We start from the raw sequence: 21,561 nt of genomic DNA, 5'->3' as shown, positions 1-21,561 counted from the left end.
TCATGCAAAGGAACTTTCAGAGGCTTTTTATTCCACGGATCATGATTCACGCTCCTATCGGGGTTCAATCGGTTTCGCTAAGTCAACACCAAACGTCTATAAAATGCTCAAGCGTACAAAAACAAACAATGTCAGTGACCTAGTTTGGCAAAGTTTCATGATTTTCAGTTAACTTTGGTCCGGAGTATCACTTATCTCTCCACCCACCAAAGGGTCATAAAGCCATGCTGCTCCTGGGACACGGAGGATGTGTGTTAGATGCAAACTAAAGTGGTCAGAGACTAATGTTTGTGGATATTGATGCATTGTACTGGAAGAGTGTGGTTGGGGGATATTTTTTAATGCACAAAAATCAAACAAGGCATTTACAAGAGTGCACTTTGCACAGCTTAGATCCCTGTTTACATGCATAGAGATCAGGTGTGGAATGGAGTCTTGGTTCTTGTCCTCATTCGGGCACTTATCCCGCCTTTGTTCCTGCTCCGTGTCCTTAAACCCTCCCCCCTTGCCCATCTGTCTCTCCATTACAGGCCTTCTCCAGTATGGTAGGAATTGGTCTGCCATCGCCAAAATGGTGGGCTCCAAAACGGTGTCGCAGTGCAAGAACTTTTACTTCAACTACAAGAAGAGGCAGAAACTGGACGAGATTCTGCAGCAGCATAAAATGAAATCGGTACGTGGAGCTCTGCGCTTGTTTTTTGAAAATTAGTCTATAAAGTAAATTGTGAGGTTGAGTGTGCCTGGTCTGTGCCGGTTTGTATTCATTGTTGGTTTTGACCAAGGAAAAGGAACGCAAGGCCCGTCGCAAGGGCAAAGCCCCTCAAAACGAAGAGGCCAGTGCCACGTATGCAGCCGAAGAGGAGGAGATGGAGGGCTCAGGGGGAAGCGGCAATGAAGAAGAACCCGCCGAAGATGGAGAAGGTAAACCATTCCCGCGCCTATTACCATAATGAAACATCATTTCATTTAAGATTTCTATTCGCTGCTGTATTCCTTCATCTCCTTTTAAGTATCAATGACTCAAAGCCACATGTTATTGTTTCAAAAGAACATTAGAGGGACATAGATGGTTCCTCAGCCTCTGTGTCACAGTGTGGCTCTTTGAATAGCTTTGAGTCATGTTCCACAATGACGAATGTAACAGAACCCTGAGAATCCTGCGTGTTGATATTAGTATATAGACTCTACATTTACAGTCGAGTGGCCGAGCCTCAGGGAATTTTGTCCATCATCCCAATTGGTTTTGTGTTCCTGCTCATTGTACGGTGAAACCTGATTAGCCAGAGGAGTGGTGCTTCGCAGGTCCTGGTTTAGCAGGAAGAGATGAAGAGAAGATGGAGCATAAATAGGGAAGGAGACATAATGTGATTTTACCGTCCGAGCCCTCTCACCTGACCGGTCGTCGGCGTGTTTCCCTTTGTCTTCTCTCCCTGCAGGTGGCGCCAACAACAGCTCCGACACGGAGAGTTTACCTTCGCCGCGTTCCTCAGAGGACAGCAAGGCCAAGGAAGAGGGCTCCGGCAGGTCGAAGCCCAGTTCCAACCACGGCGAGAAGGAGGCCGCCGGGTCGGACGGGGGCCAGACCGGGGACGAGAAACCCCAGGGTCAGGAAGATGCGGACATGGCCATTAAGCAGGAGGTGAAGAGCGAAGCCGGGGAACCCAGCAGGGAGCATCTGCAGCCGCCGCCTGGCGATGCCACGGACAAAAAGCCCCCTACAGCAGACACCGAGGACGTCAAGGGCTCCGCCAAGGGCCCCAAAAAGGAACATGGGGCCAAAACGGGCTCCCACGGCGACAGTGATTCTAGTGCCACCTGCAGCGCCGACGAGGTAGAGGAGACGGACAATACAGATAAGAACAGGTAAAAAGGAGAAGAGGGAGATAAAGCAAACATTTCACTCGCCTTCATGATCTCACTGCCTGGAAAAGATTACAAGTGTCAAAGGTCTCCCGGTTGTGGAGCGATGGCGGTTCACACTGTGGCCTCCTTGTATATCAGACATCAGCAAATAAAGCTGCGGGTGTTTTGAAGCGTTATTAGTTGCCTAGCTACAGTGAAGCCATATTTTGAAAAGCTACTTCAGCAGTTGCTCATTTCTATCAAAAGCGATTTTGTTTGTGCTTTGAATGAATGTGATCATATATACTGTGTGTGTGTGTGTGTGTGTGTGTGTGTGTGTGTGTGTGTGTGTGTGTGTGTGTGTGTGTGTGTGTGTGTGTGTGTGTGTGTGTGTGTGTGTGTGTGTGTGTCAATGAATGAGGACACAAGAAACGGGTGTTAAAGTGTGGGGGAGGAGTGATTAGTCTTGTGTTTGCACGGTATTTGTTCAATTTTTTCCATGACAGCAGACTGCAAGTACTGGCAGAGCTGAGGGAAACGCTGCCCTCTCTGCCAAAGCAAACAAAGGGAGAGAACGTGTGTGCGTGTATATGCTACACACTTCTGTGGCAGTTTTATGCCTGAATCTGTGTGTGTGTGTGTGTTACTGTGATTGCGTGCATGTTGTGTAGGAGACAGATATGGATTTTCAGTGTTAATGTATTCCCACAGTCTTGGGTTTTCTCCACTCGTCCTACGTTCATCCCACGCGTGTCATGTGTTCCCGCTTTGAACACTTCGGCTTTGACAGATCCATCGTTAATTTGATCCGCTTAAAATATTGATATGACCTGATTAAAAGTTTAACTGGGAGACTGCGTTGCTTCTTTGGCACAGGCGAATTAAACTCTTGCCTCTTGTCTCACAGGAGACAAGAGGCAAGAGTTTAATTCGGCCCTGTTGCCATCTTAAAGGATTACAATGAATGTAAAGATAATTCAAAGCAATGTCGACCGTAACATTCGGACCCATGGAATTGCTAAGTTGAGAAGCCTGGTACCTGCGTTTGAACATTGCCCTTTGCTTATACTAAAAGAGCGGAGATGAAAGACTTGAAATGATTACTGGAATTGTTTGTTCAGGAGTTTAATGAATCCAGATATTTTATGAGCTTTGAACTTGATCCAAAATGATACCGTCTGTCAAAACTTGGCCCTAATCGGTGTCTCTTTGTGTCTGTATCTGCTGGTACGTGTTTAGGCGGGCGTGTGGGATGGAAACAAAACGAGAACCTCTGCTTTCTTTGTGCTTTTCCTAACGTGACATAATCGGAGGCCCTTTGTTTGTTTTGTTTATACAAGTGAATACAAGGCGGTCTGCTCTGTTGACATGTGCGGCACCACCAAGTTCAGTTTCAATCGCTTGAACCTAATACCTGCTTTCCGTCTGCGTGTTTTAGGATGAATTCTCCGAGGCCGAGTCTGCTGAACTACACTCACGACGGGGTCATCTCGTCCCCGCTGCAGAAGCCTTTGGACCTGAAGCAGCTTAAACAGAGGGCAGCGTCTATTCCTCCCATTGTGAGTCGCTGCTTTGACGTCTGTCTGCCTGCGAGCCCTCTCTCTGCTTTTCCCATTTTCATTCATCATCTCAGCTTTAGCCTGCTTAGAAAGCATCTGTGACCCAGACTGCATTTGTAACAGAGAAATGATTTTTTTGCCCTAATCTGACACACACACACACACACACACACACACACACACACACACATACACACACACACACACACACACACACACACACACACGCACACACATGCTGACATTGTATCAACGTGAGCTCCCTGACTCTTGCTTACAGAGATAACAGCATGGCAGCTAAAATTGTTAAGCCATATTTGCAGAAGATAAGGCTGCGAGATGGAAGAAGATTGGGGTAGATTGGTAGATTACTTTGTACGGTGACGTTTCCTGAATGCCTGGCATCATGTTTCTCCTGCACAAAGAAAGAAGAGATGATTATTGTCCATCAGTCATCAGATAGGCGTCTCGCCGTGTGACATATGCCAGGTTGGAGTGTGTGTGTTGTGTGTGTGTGTTTCTGCGTCGTGAACAGAACCTTAATCTCTCCCGTGTGCAGATGCCAGAGGCGTCGATGCAGTGCGGCCAGCGGAGCGGCAGCGGTAAAGCGATGCTGCTCCCCCACGCCTTGGCCCTGTACCAGCAGCAGATCACAATGGCTCACGGCGAATCGTCTCAGGAGGTCAAGCAGCAGCAGCAGCAGCAGCAGCAGCAGCAGCACCTCACGGGCCAGCCGGGCAAACAGCAGCCGTACGGCACGCAGGCAGAGCGAGAGAGGGAGGCTCTCCTCAGCAGCAGCAGCCCCCGTATACGCCCGCGCAGCCCCTCCACCAGCGATAAGGACGGTATGCATGACTCCATCCTTTATCGCCTACGTGCTTGATCAGCCGATGACGCATCATCACGTCCCATTTCTGCGGCTGTCCGAGTTACAAATTCACCGTCACTTCTCACAGTTTCATTCATCCAGCATGAGTCTCCATCTTCTCTTCTTGTTTTCCCGCAAAACGTTCAGAACTTTTGCTTCACAGTCGCTGCACTAGGGATTTCAATAATTAATAGGTTATTGATTAATTGCGATAAAGACGAATCGATAAAGACAATATCTTTCAACAATGATAAAGTGTTGAGTTATTACATACACTGCATGTTCGGGCTGGATCGCTTTTACATTGTATACGATCTGTATTTGCAAGTGCTGGTCCCCAGGAGGCATTAACCATTAATCTATTATTGATATTAAAGGAGCTCCAACTATCGATTATGAGAGAAATTGTTGAAAGTGTGCATGCGTGCCTACGAGACTTGTTGAGATGTTTGTAGTATGAATGTCTGTACCTTCTTACACTGACAGGAAACAAGATAACTGCCGAAAATGACAAATGACTGTTTTTAGAAAACAAAATGAAGGTTAATGAAAGTGCTGCATATTATACAGTTTCAGGAGCATCTGATCTAGTTTTAACTAGTTGGTCCTTGCCTGGCGCTCTCACCTTGAGCCAGTGTTCTCTCGTGCTCAGGGTATTCAGGTGTTTCTGGGACACACGCACGGAGAGAGGCAACTGATAAATGATCTGGTATCGCTACTGACCCAGAAGGGAATATGGTCTAGTTGAGTGAGTGCACTTATTCTGAGCTTTAGGAGTGTGAACTTCAAGAGAGCGCAGTGTAAGACTTGTGGCAGTGTACTCCTGTGTGAAGTCTAAAGCGCAGGCATTTTCAATTTCACCATAGGCAAGACTTACTCCACCATGAGTGTCCAATACGTATTTCACTCTGTGTGGTCGTAGTAAAGTCACAGGGTAGTGAAGTGTTTAAACACTTTGAGGGCAGGTGGTGGAGCAGATCATTAACTACTCATCTACTTTCCTGTGAGGTGTTCGGTCCTGTTAACTGCATATTGAAGTCTTTTTGAGCAAGACACCGAACTCCTGATAAGCAGATCGGTGCCTCGCCTGCCAGCTCGATGTGTGTGTGTGTGAGTGTGAGTGAGTATGGGTGGATGAGCGTGATTATCAAGTTGTTTTTGTTTTTTATCAAAATGAAGTTGAAAAGTGTTTTTGCAGCTCTTTTGTTTAGTGAGTGGTTTTGTTTGTGTGGGAGACGAACCACAGCGAGGGTTGAAAGCGCTGAGTTTGAGCGTTTGTGTCTGCGAGTACGTTTCAGAAACTCGTGAAGCGATTATGTAAGTTCACGCCTTGACTTCACTCCCTCTTCCGTTTCTCGCCAGTAACACCTTTACCCGACCACAGCACAGTCACCTCCTCTACTCGCTTTATTGCCTGCACTTAATACTAAATATCAGCGGTGGGGGGGGGATGTGTGTGTGTGTGTGTGTGTGTGTGTGTGTGTGTGTGTGTGTGTGTGTGTGTGTGTGTGTGTGTGTGTGTGTGTGTGTGTGTGTGTGTGTGTGTGTGTGTGTGTGTGTGTGTGTGTGTGTGTGTGTGTGTGTGTGTGTGTGTGTGTGTGCGTGCGCATTTGAAGTTAAAGCACTGTGACTGATTATGCAGATGCTGCCTGGCTCATGACACGGGTGAAAGGACGGCTTTGCTTTCTGCTACTGCAGAAGTCGAGCAGAACGCTGAGCTTCTGCCACGACTCTTATTTATTAACTTGTTTGTTTTTTTTTCGCAGACAAATCCCGGGCTTACTCTCCACATGGCGAAGCCAAGAAGCAAGCGCTCTGCCCTGATGACCTGCGGGCCTCTAACATGGGCCGCCCCGTACTCTCCCCGTACCCCATGTCCCCACGCGACATGGCTAAAATCACTCACGACCAGCACCTGCTGCACTTTAACTGTGAGTCTCCCTCCCTCCTTCCCTCCCTCCCTCCCTCCCTCATTATACACGTGGCTCTGAATGTGCATGCGTTGCCGCTTGGGACAGCTGATTGAACTCGAGCCCTGAGGCAACAAGAAGAAATCGATTCTCTTTCATGTTTCTGTCAGCGCACCAACAAGCAGGCCACCAGGCACAGGACAGTGGCAGGCTGGCAGCAGTGAGACCCCTCCACATGCCAGAGCCACCGCCACTCATCTCCTCTACAAAGCCAGGGGGCTCCATCACACAGGTATGATGTTAGCTGCTCACAGATAACCTGTTGTAAAGCCCGTAGAGACCTCTTGTGTGATATTGGGCTGTACTAACGGACTTGACTTGACCACAAAAGTCATGGAAATTGAAACGTCGTATATCATTGTCACAATCGAATGCTCGATTCTTCAGGGCACCCCGGTGCAATTGCACAGCCCAGCTCACGGCATGGATCACGGGAAGATGGCCCCCACACAGATGGGTTTGTCGTGGATGGATCAGAGGAAAATGGGTGAGTGGCTCTGAATGACTCGGGCGCTCCCAGCTCTGGTTTGCTCTCGGTTACATTCTGCTCCTGATATTGAGGTTCCTGGAAACCTCCCTGGATAAGACAGCTGGCAAAAACTCATTTTAGAATCATTTCCTGATAAGCTTTGGCTTTTAATTCTCCTTTTCGCTCCTTGTTCATCCTTGGTTTCTCCTTATTGCTGCGGCGCAGGTCCATTCCCGGTGGTGAAGCAGGAACAGCTGTCGCCCCGCAGTTCCTCCTCCCAAGCAGACAACCTGTCCACCCAGGGGATGCCTCACGACGCCGCCGCCGGACGAGGTGGGCAGCTTCGTCGATTCATAAACCGGCTTCACTGTCATGTTTATTCAAACACGGCTTTCACGTGTTTGCTTTGTGATCCACTCTAATTAATGATATGCATTTGATATCGTACTGACAGAAATCCCTCCTTTATTGAATTAACAGCTTCCATTCCAGCTGTCCAGGGGGGAAGTATCACCAAGGGCATCCCAGGGACCAGAGTGCACCCAGATCCTTCACTCACTTACCGAGGCGGCTCCATCACTCAGGTGAGCGTCGGCCAGCTATTTAGGAAATGTTTTAGGTTCTTGTATTGTCATGGAATTTTTCTCTGCTTTTCTATGAGGATTTCAATGTTTGAACTAAAATCTAAAAAGGCACACTTCAGCGTTTTTAGTTTGGCTGTCCTTGACTCCTTACTTTACTAGGCTTTTTAAAAAATGCGTACTCTAATGATAAACTGTTAGCAGAGCTTTCTTTTTAGAGGTTGTGAGACAGGCCAACTGCGGCAGCAGCAGGATCTCCCTGCTGCTCTGACGTAACCCGAGTTCTGAGTAGCTCTTGTCACCCTAGCAACAGGTACACACTGTACAACGTCTGTTCCCTCCTTTATTTATCTATTTACTCTGGACTCGGCAAGCCCAGTCATTGATATGTCCCTGTAATTCGACAGCCAACTGGCGTGGAAGAGAGGACGGGGTTCATTATTCTCACTGACAGATAAGTAAGGAAAAGGTGAAAGAGATTATACACAATCTGTGCTGCGTACAGGCCCACAGGTCATTTGTTTTTATATCTTACTACTAGATAGGTTGGCGTGTGCACAAGTGGCAAGATATAGCGCTGCCTCACATTGTGTAAAACATGTGAGGCCTTGATCAGTGCCATCTGATCCTGTTCATCAGAAGCCCCCCCCCCCCACTAATTCGTGGCCCGCGAGTTTGGCCCCTGACTCTCAGCATTGCTTCCTTGACTCTCTTGGATGAGGTTCAGTCAAGAGAGCCGCTATCTCTCCTCCATCTCCCATTATGTGGAAACTTGATTTATTCTGGCTCAAGGTCAGGACAGTGCTGCCCACTGTCACTGACCGATGGCATTACGTCAAACCCAGCAGCTCTTTTCAGATCCTTGCTACGTGTTTTTCCATCAGAATCAATACTTTCTTTAACAGAGTCCACTATATTTTGAGGTGGTTGAGTGCAGGTCTTATTTCTCCTCACCGCAGGGGACACCGGCTGATGTGCTGTACAAGGGGACCATAATCCGCCTGACCACAGAGGACAGCTCCAGCCGAGCAGAGCGAGATCGAGAGGAGGCGCTGTCAAAAGGCCACGTGCTCTACGAGGGCATCAACGCTCACATTCTCACTTATGACCGTGAGTGTATAAGATGGATGACAGCATTTACCGGTCAAGTCTTTAATTGACTAAACCCGATCATCCTACTTGATTCTTGTCCTTTACAGGCCCACCGTCTCAGGCCCCTAAAGATGACGGCCGTGGCCAGTCTGGGGAAATCCTGGGCCTGAAACGACCGTACGATGTCATGGAAGGAGGCATCTCCAGAGGGCTTCCTATGAGGGACTCGCTGTCTGCGGCTAACTGTGAAGGTAAGAAATGACCCCCGGCTAACCTCAGTTCACCCTCACACTTCTGCATGTATTTTTCTTTTTACTCTTCCTGGACATCTAATACACATCTGATCTTCCTGTGCCTCCTTCAGGTCTGATAGGTCGAGCCATGCCTCACGAAAGAGACAGCCCGCACCACACACCTTACAAGGAAGCTCACCATATCCGTGGTTCCATCTCACAAGGTGTGGTAGCAATTTAAATGACATCTACAGTGTTTTCTCAAGTGTATCATGTTGTTTTTCTCTCTCTTGTTCTCCTGAAACTGAAGCCGGCGAGCTTACAATGAACATTATTCAGTCGGCATCAATCTAATCCCTTTTTGCCAAATGCAAATGAAAGTAATTTCTGTCAGTGAGAAGAAGAGAGTTTTGGAGATAAAAGTTAAATGAGCATAGAAGAAGTTCTGTTAGTTCTGTTTGCATTCCCATTTTCCATAAGCTACTCTTCAGAATGCTCACTTGTTCAATAGTGCTCACACGGCCGAACTTGGTTGCAGGTATACCTCGCCACCTTGACCCTCAGGACGGCTACCTGAGGAGAGAGCCCAAGCAGATGAAGAGGGAAAGCTCCCCACCCCGTGGACCCGGTTCAATATCTGACCCGATGAAGGGCAGAGACGGCATCGTGCCCACAGTGAAAGAGGCCGGACGCTCCATCCACCTCATTCCCAGGGACGAGCTCCGGCAGTCTGCCAAGGAGGGAATCATAACACAGGTAAACTCACTGACAACACGGCTTTCTTCTACAAATTTCATGGCCTCATAGTCGGAGTCATCGAAGGCTTTTCATAGTGTGCCAGAATTTGTGTCAATTTGGGGGTTAAACCTAATAATCTGGCAGCTCAGTTTGCACACAGCTCATAGGATTCATCTGTCTTTAGTGGTACGAAATTGGGCACACCAGACCTGATTAATTCCTCCCATATTTAGGGCGCTCCCCTAAAGCAGGAGGCAGCTGGTTCAGGGAAACGCCACGACGTTCGCTCCATCATAGCCAGCTCGCCGCGTTCCTACCACAGCACGTCCGCCCACCTGGAGATGCGGCCGGAGAGGAGCCGCTACGAAGAGGCACCCAAAGGCCGACCGAGCGCTGTCGTCAGCACGGCGAGCCCCATCGCTCGCTCTTCGCCCCTCACACTGGGCTCAGACCAGGGAAGCAAATCCCACCACAGCCCGGTGAGCTACGAGGACAAAAACGCCTTGAGGGCCCCTTATCCCGGGCCCTCACACCGCGGCTCCCCCCTTTCCAGGGAGACGGGTCAGCGGCAGCATGAAGGTGCGTGCATCAGACAGACACAAATACTTAATTTGTTTATTTGATTGTGATAAGCTGAATGGTGCTGTGAGTCTTTTACCACAGTGAGACAGAAACCCTAAACCCCCACTAAATTGTGATGTTGTGTGGTGGTGTTGCGGTTACTAAGAGACTCAGGCTTTGTGTCTGGTTTTCTTCATCGCAGGTTCCAGTAAGAATCCATCTCAGGAGCGTAAAGCCACACCAACCCCCAGGGAGATGAGTGCCACCAAATCACCACTACCTAGTGTTGCTGAGCAACAGGCTTCCCTGGCATCGTATGAACGGCTGCTGCAGGGTCTCGGAGCGGCGGATGTGTACCGTGGACAGATCCCTCTGGCCTTTGACCCCTCAGCCCTGCCTCGAGGCATTCCCATTGACCCAGGTAGAAGATGAAGTCTAAATCCAAAACCTAATGTTCAACTCTGTGACAACTTCTGTGTTATGCTCCTCATTATTGTATGGTCACAGTTATTCAATCTTATTCAATTGACCAACACTGCTTCCATTTCCTACACAGCGGCCTACTACTTACCTCGCCACCTCAACCCAGCGTACCCTCATCCCTACCCGTACCTGATTCGGGGTTTTCCTGATACGGCAGCACTGGAGAACCGGCAGACGCTGCTCAACGACTACATCACCTCCCAGCAGATGCACCAGTGGCCTCCAGCTGCTGCCATGGCTGCCCAGCGCTCAGACCTGCTGAGGGGCCTGGCTCCACGGGAGCAGCCCCTCCAGATTCCTTACTCCGCAGCACCACGCGGTGAGCCTAATTCCAGGCCCAGCCTTTACGGTATACATGCTGCTTTTGAATAAGGCTGATCTAATACTCTCTCTGTTCTAATTAGAGGAATGGTGGTCAAGTGTGCCAGCATAATGAACTTTTGGGTGTTGATATCCCTTGCACAATGGATGCATGTCCCCTGTTTGTTTTGTCATCGAAGTAGCAGACTAGGCTAATATGCTTCCTTCTCTTCCCCCAGGCATCATAGATCTGTCTCAGGTGCCACACTTACCTGTCCTGGTGCCTCCCTCTGCAGGGACACCAGGCACCCCAATGGATCGCATCACCTACATCCCAGGGGGGACCGCCGCCTTCCATGGCCGGCCTTACACCACCTCCCCCATCTCACCCGGTACGACGTCAGGAAACCCAACTAGCACTATGATATTCCAACTGCATATGATTGATTTATAATGTCTTTTTCTCCTTTTTTCTATGCAGTTGGCTCCTCGCACATGAACAAGATGCAAGGCACATCGTCATCCTCCGAGCGCGAGCGAGACCGTGAGCGCGACAGAGAGAGGGAGAGGGACCGGGAGAGAGAGAGAGACCGGGAGAGAGAGAGGGAGCGTGAACGAGACAGGGAGAGAGACCGCGAACGAGAGCGAGAGAGAGACAGAGAAAGGGAAAGGGACCGGGACAGAGACCGAGACAGAGACAGAGAGAAAGGCGGGTGTCATGGCAACGTGGAGCACGCCCCCATCTGGCGACCAGGTGGGGATCATACCAATTTTCTCTGCGCTTGAAGAAAAAACAAATCTAAATAGCTTTGTGTGATGAAATTGAGAATATAACTTCAGGAGGTTGTAATGCTTTTGTGAAAAGAGATTCTTCTTTGTGCTCTCCAGGCACAGAGCACAGCTCAGCAAGCAGCAGTAGCGGTGTGAAGTCTTCCTCCCACTCGTATGGCCATCAGCACTCCCCAGTGTCCCCTCGCACCCAGGAGAGCGTCCAGCAAAGGCCCAGCGTCCTGCATAACACCGGGGGAAAGAGTATGTCCGTCAGCGAACACCCTGGCCCATCTGTGTTACGGTAAAGTCCAGCTTCAGATTGTTTACACAGCTTAAACACCACCACACTTCATATCCAATCTTCAAATCCAATCCATGTTTGTTGAGTGTGTTGTTTGCCCTTCCAGGTCCATGCCCTCGGGGTCGACCCGCTACCAAGCATACCCCGGTCACCTGCAAAGGCCCGACGGCTACCTGCCCAGCATGGACTGCGGCGGACCCAAAGACCTCGGGCGAGACGGAGGCAAAAACAGAGGAGGGCTACCGAAACACATACAGGACCAGCTCGGGGTCTCCGGTAAATCTGACCCCAAGCTGTCCAGCCCCGGGCCAGGGGGGATGTACCCGGGCTCCTACCCGTCAGGTCGGGCCCCGCACCTGCTGCCCCCCCAGCTGGATATCCCTCCCGGCCGCGGCGAATGTGGTACCCCTAGTAGGGAAAAGACTCAAAACAAACAGATGTCCATTCAGGAGCAAGAACTCCGAGCACTCGGTAAGACCACCATGACTGCGGCCAACTTCATAAACGCGGTTATCATGCGTCAAATTTCTTGTGAAACGGGGATCCCAGAGACGGGCTCTCTTCTAGCCAGCAGCGCCACTGATGGTAAGACGCTCTGGATCGCAGGGTCCCCTCATCACCCAGACCCTTCCTCGTCAGTCTGTGGCCTATTTGCACGCTGTGGTGGTTGGCATTGTTAAATCAACCCAATTCATTTTTTTTGTCTTTCAGTGCTGTACTTTTTTCTTCTTTTTTTTTTGTTTTGCTTTGTGCTGGGGTTTTTTTGGAACAATTCTTTTTTAATGCACAAACTTAAAGACCACCAAGGGTGCCCTCTGGAAAACCAAACCTAAATTGGATCTGACCAGCTCATATTAGGCGCCAAAAGGAAGTGGCTAGGAGCATTAATGACGTTATTCTGGCAAACAGGCACAATATGTTTGGTATTGGGATTTTCCTTGGGGAAGAGCGAGATCCTAGGTGCCCTTTAAGGTGTCATCCTGACAGCAGTAAAGCTTAATGGAACATGACGGCAGAACATCCTTTGCTGCTTATTTTCATTTTTCCCTCCATTAAGGATGCAAATTAAGGTGCGGCACTCCTCCTCCCCATTCGGCTACATAGTTTTGGAATGTTTTGCATATTTCAACCAAATATTTCTACAATATTGAACAACGCAAATACTTATTCTCCATAACCCTCCCCCTTTTCTTTTTTTTTTTTACATGTACTTGCGGTGAAAAAGCTCACAGAGATACTCGCACTTATGTCCACCACATGTTAAACCGCACCACTAAGAGGCACTATCTAGTTATGCCCACAAGCTTGACCGGCCACCAAACTGCCTCACCCGCATCCCAGACTGCACCGGGTGACGCACAGGAGGAAGACTGGGGAAGAAACTCTAGGATGGGAGAGCGTCAGCCACCATCTAGGGGGGGGAGGGGGCAGCAGCATCTGACCCCCACCCAAAATAATCATTCTGCATGTTCTTAGCTGCACCTAACTGTAATTTATGCTGATTGTTTTTTAATACATGTGCCAAATCCTGAACACATCTCTCTTAATCAACCCTCTGGGACTTAGACCATCATTGGGAATGTAATTTTTGTGTTGTTTTCCTTCTTGTAGAATGATGTTTAACGTTAATGCTTATTTCATTGTGACGTGTTTGAATGAACATGACTGCAGATACAGTGTCTCCTTTTCTCAAAGCCCGTAGAGAGATGTGCAATCTGGGCAAAGCTGCTGGTAACAACAGAAACCACTAACAACAGAGCCACAGCACTGGGGGACTGGAACAGAGTGTAAACACCCCCCCCTCCCCCACGCTTACCTTTCATCATCCTCTTCTGAGAATGACTGTAGGCAGAAGTAGTACACAAGTGACAACAGGCCACTGAGCACGGCTCATGGCGTCTCTGCGGGAGCTCTTCAGCTCCACAATAGTTAAAGCGCTCTGCCACATGGGCATGATTAATGATAGGGGGCCATTTTCAGTCCTTTACGCTGCATTAATTTGTTTTGGTAGCTTTCTTTGCCGCTGCTTCACAGCGTAATATGCATTTATGGCTTACTTGTCCGTAAAACATTGGATTTGTGGTGTAGCCACTATGAGAAGACACATCAGTTAGGAAGTGGTCAGATAAAGCTATTGATGCTAAAATGTCCGGTCTCTAATGGATACATTTGTTAATGTGTAAGTGCTATAGAGCCATAAATAAGTAATCAGAAATCTGAGACATCATGATTTTGTAGGAAAACTTGTACTTTGAGCTTTGAAATGTTTAAAGTGCACGTGGACAGATATGTCTTCATGTTGTCAATGTCAAACAAAACTAAACTGTGCGATTTTGCATCTGGAATCTCTAGGTCAACAGAAAATGGGTCCCATGGAGCCGCACAGTCTGTATCGTCCTCCGTCTGAGGAGAGGCTGTCCCCTGGCCAACAGCCCCAGTCCCCCTGTGTGAAAGGCAGCCAGAGGGTGGTCACCCTGGCCCAGCACATCAGCGTAAGTCCCGCAGTTATAAGAGGCTTTAGAAAATAAAAGACAGCATCCCAAAATATACAACAGAGAAAGACAAATAAGTGTGTGTATATTTATGTGTCTTTGTGTAACAGGAGGTGATAACAAAAGACTACAGGCAGAGCCAGCAGCAACAGCAGAGCTACCACGGCTCTCCTGTCCTGGACTTGACCCGTCCGCCCAGTGCCTCCCAGCCCCAGGCCAGCATGCAGGAGGCTGCCCAGGGGCCCCGCTACACCCCAGAGGGCCCCGGAGGGGAACGCAACAGAGACCGGTAGGAACCCAGAGCCATTTCCATTATTACGGCCATTATCGCGGCTGACGGAGTGTCGAAGCATAATTGACTGTGAAGAAAATGATAGAGCGATGATGAGGGTTGTGCTCGATAAATGACAGACAGAATGAAATAGTGATCTGTGCCACGTAATCTTAAACTGAGATGAAGGATCTCTTCTGCATGGAGTTGTTTTAGTTAACAGCATGTTAGAGCAGCATTTTGCTGTGTTTATCATCGTTAATGATGATGATCCATCAAATCCTCCATGCTTCACTCAGAAGCGTTTATCTATTATCTGTTTGATATAATAAGCCGACCAAAATTCATTAGCTGAAATTTCTTTCAATGAAGTTAAACTGTAGATGTGTCTTGGGGTGGGGGGGACGGGAAGGTAAACAGCAACTGATTGATATTGTCCTGTATATGCGGCCTACAAACTCTGTGTGTGTGTGTGTGTGTGTGTGTGTGTGTGTGTGTGTGTGTGTGTGTGTGTGTGTGTGTGTGTGTGTGTGTGTGTGTGTGTGTGTGTGTGTGTGTGTGTGTGTGTGTGTGTGTGTGTTCTCTGCAGGTCTCCCCCTCAGGCTAAGACCTCACCCGTCAGTGTTTCTAATGACGGCATTGAGCCAGTGTCTCCAGCCGGAGCCGTCTCGGAACCCGAAATCCAAGGAGGAGCCTCATATCCAGGAGAGCAGGGAGAGCAAGGGTGAGCAACCAGCAGCCATGCATGATCTGCTGCACACTGTTCTGCTCGATGCTCACGTTGGACAAAGTTTGACTTGTCTTAAGATATTCCAATGCGAACTTTCCTAAGTTTTAGCTGTGTTGGACTTGTGTCTGTATCAGCAGTCAACAATGTTCAAAACAACAGCGTGACCCCACCGGCCTACGGATACTCTTATGGGCTTTGTTTGCCTTAGGTTGTAGTTCTCAGGCTGTGTCCTTGGGTACCACAACACTCAGTTGCTGCTCTGTGTGTGATGGGCTCAGTCAGATTTGTTCAGCTGCTCAGGTCTCTGTGCCTCCCTGGTGTTGACTGGCGTGCTTGGACACTCCTGAATGATCCAACATCTGTCGGTTTCTCAGGTTCCTCCTGTATCTACCTGGGGTCAAATGCCGGCGTGAGGAGATAACCAATGTGTTTCTAGGGACAATAATAGAGAACATAGGCGGGTTTGAGTCTTTAATCTGGTCTTCTTACCCTCTGCGTTGTCTTCTCCTTCCTCCAGGATGGGCTCACGTTCCCCTCCCAACGCAACCCAGCCGCCGGCCTTCTTCAGCAAGCTGAACGAGAACACCTCGGCCATCGTGAAGTACAAGAAGGAGGAGATGATCAAGAAGATGACGGTGGTGGGAAGTGACAATGATTTCAGTAAGTCTGCGCCCCTTCGTATACGTGTGAAGCCATTCTGTAAAGACAGAGCGTCCTTTATAAAAAACCCTCTGTGCTCACGCTTTCAGATGCCGGTCAGCCTGGAACGGAGATCTTCAACATGCCGGCTTCCGCCAACGCAGGTAAGGCGCCCGTCAATGATTAAAAGAGAGGCGATGAGGGAGAAGTGATGGCCTCTCCCCACACGCTTAAGCCATGCACGCTGTGTCAAAGGTCGACAGCCGTGTGTACCTCCCCCCCCCCCACGATAAGAACATAACATCTCAGCCCTTTGCCAAGCGTCGTAAACTCTCACATCCTCCGTCCGCTTTGCCTCGCCGCGTTTGTTCCACGTTGGAAGGATCCAGCAGGAGTTAGACAAAGGGCTCAAGATGGTGGATTTAATATGGAAAATCAACTCGGGCTTCCAGAGCTTTTTTCTATTTTTTATTTACGAGGGAGCAGATTTGTGTGCGGGAGAAAGGGGGAGGGAGGGAGGGGGGGAGGGAGGAGGGAGGGGGGGGGGCGAGACTTTCCAGAGCCGTGCCTCCACAGAACGCTGCGTCAGTCTAACTGCAGCGACTAGAGACGTCCCTGGCGGTTTCAGCGTCCTCGTTGTAATGTCCCTTTGTTTCTTTTTATGTCCCCTCCCACGGTGCTCAGCGATGTGGTTTTGTCATCACACACACACATACACACACACCCACACACCCCCCACCTTCTGTTTTCTTTCCTCTCGCTCTCTTTTGGCTCACATTGTATTTGTGTCTTCCCTGATTATTGTCCCTCTGATAATATAAACGCTGCCTCTCTGTAACTTTCATCATCCTCTCTTTCCTTCCTTCCTTCCCCTTCACACTCCTCCCCCCCCTCCCCCGCCCCTCCCAAACTGCTTTACCCTTTCACACACTGCAGAATTGATGTATTGTCACATTAACAACAAAGACTAAGACTTATTTAAAGCAACTATTTTGGAACCTTCTGGAAGACGTTTTTAGTTTTTCCCTTTTCTTTTAATTCGTAGCTCAGTAGGATTCATCTCTACACACACATTTACTCTGATCATTTCAGCTTTCAGGTGTAAAATTATGACTCCCTTAGCTGTTACGGGTTTCGATCTTAGAGCCTTTTAAACAGCAATAGGCCAAAACGATGACGCGTGGAGAGTTAACGACCTCCCTCCTTTCACAGGGACCGTGAGTGTCCGCAGCCACCCGGCGCAGGAGACGCCCGGCAACTCCATCGGCCTGGAGGCCATCATAAGAAAGGCCTTGATGGGCAAATACGATGAGAACGAAGAGCGCTCACCTTCCAACGCCGCAAACTCCATGGGATCCAGCGTGGCGGCGTCTGTGCCTGTAGCCGACGGACGTGCCGAGGACGCTTTCTCCCAAGGTAGACACACACTGTTTTGTTTTGGTCAGGTCACAATTCCGCCTGTATGGAGCATGGCCTTCACAGTTGTTCTGCGTCTGTCTGCAGGTGGGGCGAAGTCTAAGGGCAGCAGGGGCTCGAACGGGCGGAAGGCCAAATCCCCGGGGCCGGGCCTGTCGGGAGGGGAGAGACCCTCCTCCGTGTCCTCGGTCCACTCCGAGGGAGACTGTAACAGACGAACACCGCTTACCAACCGTGTTTGGGAGGACCGGCCCTCATCTACAGGTATCACACAGCTGTGATCTGATGACCTGACCTCATAGGATTTATATCCAGGTAAATGTTTTAACCCGCTCTTTGCTTCACGCAGGTCCCACCCCTTTCCTGTGTAACCCGCTGACAATGCGGTTCCCCAGCGGGATGGTGTCTGCGCCCTCCCCGTCCTCCGGCCAGCAGGGGGGGCCGGGCCAGGGTTCGGAACGGCCCGGACAGGGGCGGCCCTGGGAGGAGGAGCCCAAACCCCTGCTGTGCTCTCAGTACGAGACCCTGTCTGACAGCGAGTGAACACAGAGCGAGCCAGGGCGAGCACACACTCAGAGCCGAACCCCTTCAGCAGGCACACACACACACACACACGGGGCACAAACACACACGTACACACAGGGAATATGTTTGCTTACACACACCATTCCACTCTGCATTTCCTCAGTCTGTCGTCAATCAAGATTCATGCTCTCCGGCTTTCTCCTCTCCCGTTTCACACAACTGAGACGCCAAGCACCAAGGATGGAACACTGCTGCTCAGTGTCTGTGAGTGTGTGTGTGTCTGTGTGTGTGTGTGTGTGTTCGTGTGTTTGTGCAAACACACTCGCTCCAGGACTACTACAAAGGACAAATCACTTTTTAAAAATTATTTCTCCTCTCTGGCCTTATCAATACTAAACACATTGCCCTCGGCTGTCTGTCGTGCTGTCAGCGGCGTAGGGGGAGGAGCCACGCTGAGGCTGAGGCTGAGGCTGTGGCTGTGTCAGGGCTCCGCTCAGGAGCTCAGGAGTCCTTTAACCTGATGATGGAGGCTCCGGGGGCAGATCCCCACACAGCCAGGACCCTCTTTGGGAGCTTGTGCCCTCCTGCTTCTGGGCACGTGAGCGGCACGTGAGCGGCACGTGAGCGGCACGTGAGCGGCACGTGAGCGGCACGTGAGCGGCGTGTGAGGGCGTCTGCACTGCGACCACTACAAGAAAACAACCAAGGGAGCTAAACCAACAACTCCTGTTCTCCTTTCGTTTTTTTCCCCTTTTCTCCTTTAAATTTCAGTCCTGTGTTTGGAAAGTGAGCTCAGACCTCCAAGACATTTTTTTTGATGGTGATGAAATTACAGCGGTGTCATTTATGGTCTCTTCTCTGCAATGATGTAACTTTTTGGAGGGGGGGGTGCAAGAGATTGTTATGAGCTTTGGGGGGGAGGGGGGGGGGGGACATATCATTGGTTTACAGGGTAAACATGCTGTGCATTGCTGATGTCATCATATATATGTGTTGGCTGCGACGCTGGAGGGCAGTGATGGCTCGCTGCCCCCGGGCGTCTGTGCAGAGGGGGGGGGGGTTGTTTGCCACGAGGCACAGAGACAAGTGACACTTTCTCACTGTTTTTATATTAACCATGTCTGTGTTTTTGGATGTTAAGCACTTAGTTGTTGATCTGCTCCCAATGGCATTTTTAAGAATCTTGTGTTTGGGCGGGGCGACGACAAATGGACTCAAGAACTGCATAGAAATCCCACAGTGGAGGCGTCCGCCTGCGTCTTTAACACCTCCTCCTCCTCCTCCTCGTTTGGTCTTTGTTTGGTCTTTCATTCTCCCACACTCAGGCGACAATCACATTTTGGTGAAAACAGCGCCGCCGCCGCTTTGAGAGAGGCAGAGACCAAACTTCTAAAAGCTGCTTAAGGGGCAAACCCCCTGAAACATCGGCCGCTTGCATCGCAGAGGTGACGACTATAAGCCATCTTTCTACGACCCCGGGCCACCGCAGCGACCACAACTGCCGGTCCTGCTCAAATCCCGTCTCGGAGCTGTTGTGACGGTCTGACCTCTGACCTTCTTCTTTTTTTTTACTGCCTAGAGGAGGAGCTGCATCTAGACTTGAGCTCCTCGTCCATGCAGGTTTTGTACAGTTATGAGATATTCCTAGTGTTAAGTGCCATTTCTTTTACATAAACAGTACTGAAGTTATCAAGTGACGCACAATGTTTCTTTGAGCCCTCTTTGCCAGGGTTTCTGCTTTCCCAAATTTGGTTTAAAAAAAAAAAAAAAAAAAAAGTGCAAAGAAAATATCCTTTTTTTTATTTTCCTTCTTCCAGATCAATCATGAGTTCAGCTTTTTAACTGTTTCACACATTCATTTACCCTCAGACAGGACGGGATCCACGGCTTTGTGTAATGAATAACCAGAGGGCCTGCATCGGTTTGAAAATTCAATCACGTGTACTACACAGCGCCGCCGCCGCCGCGTCCGTACAGGTGCGAGGAAGACGAAGGGAAGGCGTCAAAGCGTTGTGGTACAGTAGTTGTGTGTAATTGCGTTGCATGTGGTTAGATTTTTACTCGCAGTATTTTTTAAAGTTCACCTACTCTGTAAATGATGCAGTGACCTGATGCAGAACGTCGGTGGCCTGCGTTCAGGAACTGGGATGTGTCGTCGTAAACACGTTTGACTGTTATAGGACTACCTCCTCTTCCTCCTCCATCCCTGCCTGTCCACGCCGCCATGTTCTGGGGGGGGGGGAGAGAGAGCGGGGCCCTTTTTTGAGCCGACTGATTAGAAGGTTTCATAGTTTGGAAGGCGCCAGGATCCTCGCCGCTTCTCTCTCATCGATCTCACTGGAGACACGTGGAATGTGCCGGTGAACAGTCAAAGCCATATCCACACTTCTCTCCCAACAGTTAACGGACTAACAATACGTTGTTTTTTAAGTATATGAAACTAATTTTTAACGTGCGTCATTTCTCTTTGTCGTCGCAGTCGTTGGTTATTTCACCGATCGGATCATCGATGCGTTCCCTGGACTGTCAGAGGGCGGGGGGGGGGAGGGGTGGACTGACATAAAACAGTACTTTTGTTCAACCATATTGTGCATAATGATTTTTTTTTTATTATAACCCACTGTATAATAGCAAGGATTGTATATAAAAAACTGAAGAGATGTAAATATTTATGTGGCTTGCTTCATGGTTGGTATTTACGGAAAAAAAAACAAAAAAACTATTCACACGGTTAAATTCTACATGCCCACCAGCAAGCTTTGTGGATAGCAGTGTAAAGATGAAAAACAAAAGACACTGCCTTAATGTTTAAATAAAAAGCTTATTGCCATTGAAAATCTGTCTTGGTGTGTGTGTGTATGTGTGTGTGTGTTTGTTTCTGCATTTTAGGAACATTATGGAAAAATTTTGGAAATGCTCTCCAGACCAGGAAAGGTTTTGGAAAATGATGTCAAGAAAATTTTAGAGAATCTTCCTAATCTTGATACGTTTCATAATTTGTATGTTATTTGTGTGTCTTCATTTTAAGTTGCTACGACTTTGGTAAAGAAGTGGAAATTGTTCATATTCTTCACCGCCTGTAGTAATGGAGGCCGAATGCCACAAGGGGGCAGTGTTGGCTTGTAATTGAAGTGACGCGGCTGAAGGATGCGATAAATACACAGGTAACACACTCCCTTACTTGTTGCGATGCAGTCATTGCTTTGCGTCATGATCAAGTGGGTGATTATTGATGTTTCCTCAATGACATCATAACCTTCATCTCCTCTGAAGGTCACGGCGCTCACTCCTGCTCTCAACCTCTGTACGCAACGCCTCAGGCCTCAGGCGTGAACACCAGCCACTCCACAAGGCGACAATGTTCTGAGATCCAGCACTTAAGCACATGTAGAGAATGTGTTTCACTAAACTTAGACTTCCATTCGATACACAGCTTAGCATCTGAGAGGCCTGATGATTGCAGCTGCACACATTCACACAGTAAACTTGATTCTTCTTTGGCTCGCATCTATTTTTATAGACTGTGTGAACAGGAAAATACATTTGAAAGACTTAAGTGTTGATTTACTTATTCATTTGTGTGTTTATTTATTTAACTGGGACAATGTACTGCAGATTTAAGGCACCAGAGATGGATCCAATATTAATTTGTGCTCTCTGGGCAAAGGAACATTGCATCGTACAATAAATACAAAACTTAAATTCGTAATATATTTTATT

General features: G+C 48.9%; 1 protein-coding gene across 6 annotated transcripts in view; it reads left to right on the top strand.

Annotated features, from left to right (window-relative positions):
- The window catches only part of ncor2 (nuclear receptor corepressor 2), a 132,604-nt gene that overhangs the window by 56,823 nt on the left and 54,220 nt on the right, over positions 1-21,561 (top strand). The window contains exons 18-46 of one of the 6 annotated variants that reach the window (XR_012963876.1): positions 531-673; positions 783-921; positions 1,437-1,863; positions 3,281-3,401; positions 3,961-4,246; positions 6,036-6,200; positions 6,350-6,471; positions 6,627-6,726; positions 6,934-7,041; positions 7,189-7,292; positions 8,249-8,399; positions 8,489-8,632; positions 8,746-8,838; positions 9,153-9,370; positions 9,586-9,931; positions 10,116-10,334; positions 10,470-10,745; positions 10,936-11,088; positions 11,178-11,450; positions 11,585-11,768; positions 11,875-12,353; positions 14,121-14,260; positions 14,371-14,549; positions 15,121-15,255; positions 15,779-15,921; positions 16,011-16,064; positions 17,113-17,316; positions 17,404-17,580; positions 17,666-17,948. Coding sequence is in view for 5 of the 6 variants with exons in the window: in XM_076154235.1 (XP_076010350.1) it covers positions 531-673; positions 783-921; positions 1,437-1,863; positions 3,281-3,401; positions 3,961-4,246; positions 6,036-6,200; positions 6,350-6,471; positions 6,627-6,726; positions 6,934-7,041; positions 7,189-7,292; positions 8,249-8,399; positions 8,489-8,632; positions 8,746-8,838; positions 9,153-9,370; positions 9,586-9,931; positions 10,116-10,334; positions 10,470-10,745; positions 10,936-11,088; positions 11,178-11,450; positions 11,585-11,768; positions 11,875-12,353; positions 14,121-14,260; positions 14,371-14,549; positions 15,121-15,255; positions 15,779-15,921; positions 16,011-16,064; positions 17,113-17,316; positions 17,404-17,580; positions 17,666-17,859 (5,477 nt within the window). In the remaining variant the exon portion in view is untranslated. Of the gene's footprint in view, positions 1-530; positions 674-782; positions 922-1,436; positions 1,864-3,280; positions 3,402-3,960; positions 4,247-6,035; positions 6,201-6,349; positions 6,472-6,626; positions 6,727-6,933; positions 7,042-7,188; positions 7,293-8,248; positions 8,400-8,488; positions 8,633-8,745; positions 8,839-9,152; positions 9,371-9,585; positions 9,932-10,115; positions 10,335-10,469; positions 10,746-10,935; positions 11,089-11,177; positions 11,451-11,584; positions 11,769-11,874; positions 12,354-14,120; positions 14,261-14,370; positions 14,550-15,120; positions 15,256-15,778; positions 15,922-16,010; positions 16,065-17,112; positions 17,317-17,403; positions 17,581-17,665; positions 20,683-21,561 lie in introns of those variants that run through there. The other 5 variants (XM_076154236.1, XM_076154238.1, XM_076154235.1 and 2 more) reach the window with 5 other exon arrangements.

Source organism: Genypterus blacodes, unplaced genomic scaffold (genome assembly GCF_046128005.1).
Source record: "Genypterus blacodes isolate CSIRO-AG114 ecotype Tasmania unplaced genomic scaffold, CSIRO-AGI_Gbla_v1 ptg000061l_1, whole genome shotgun sequence".
NCBI lineage: Eukaryota > Metazoa > Chordata > Actinopteri > Ophidiiformes > Ophidiidae > Genypterus > Genypterus blacodes.
The sequence above is the reverse complement of the archived record's forward strand: the minus strand, read 5'-3'. Positions and strand labels throughout refer to the sequence as shown.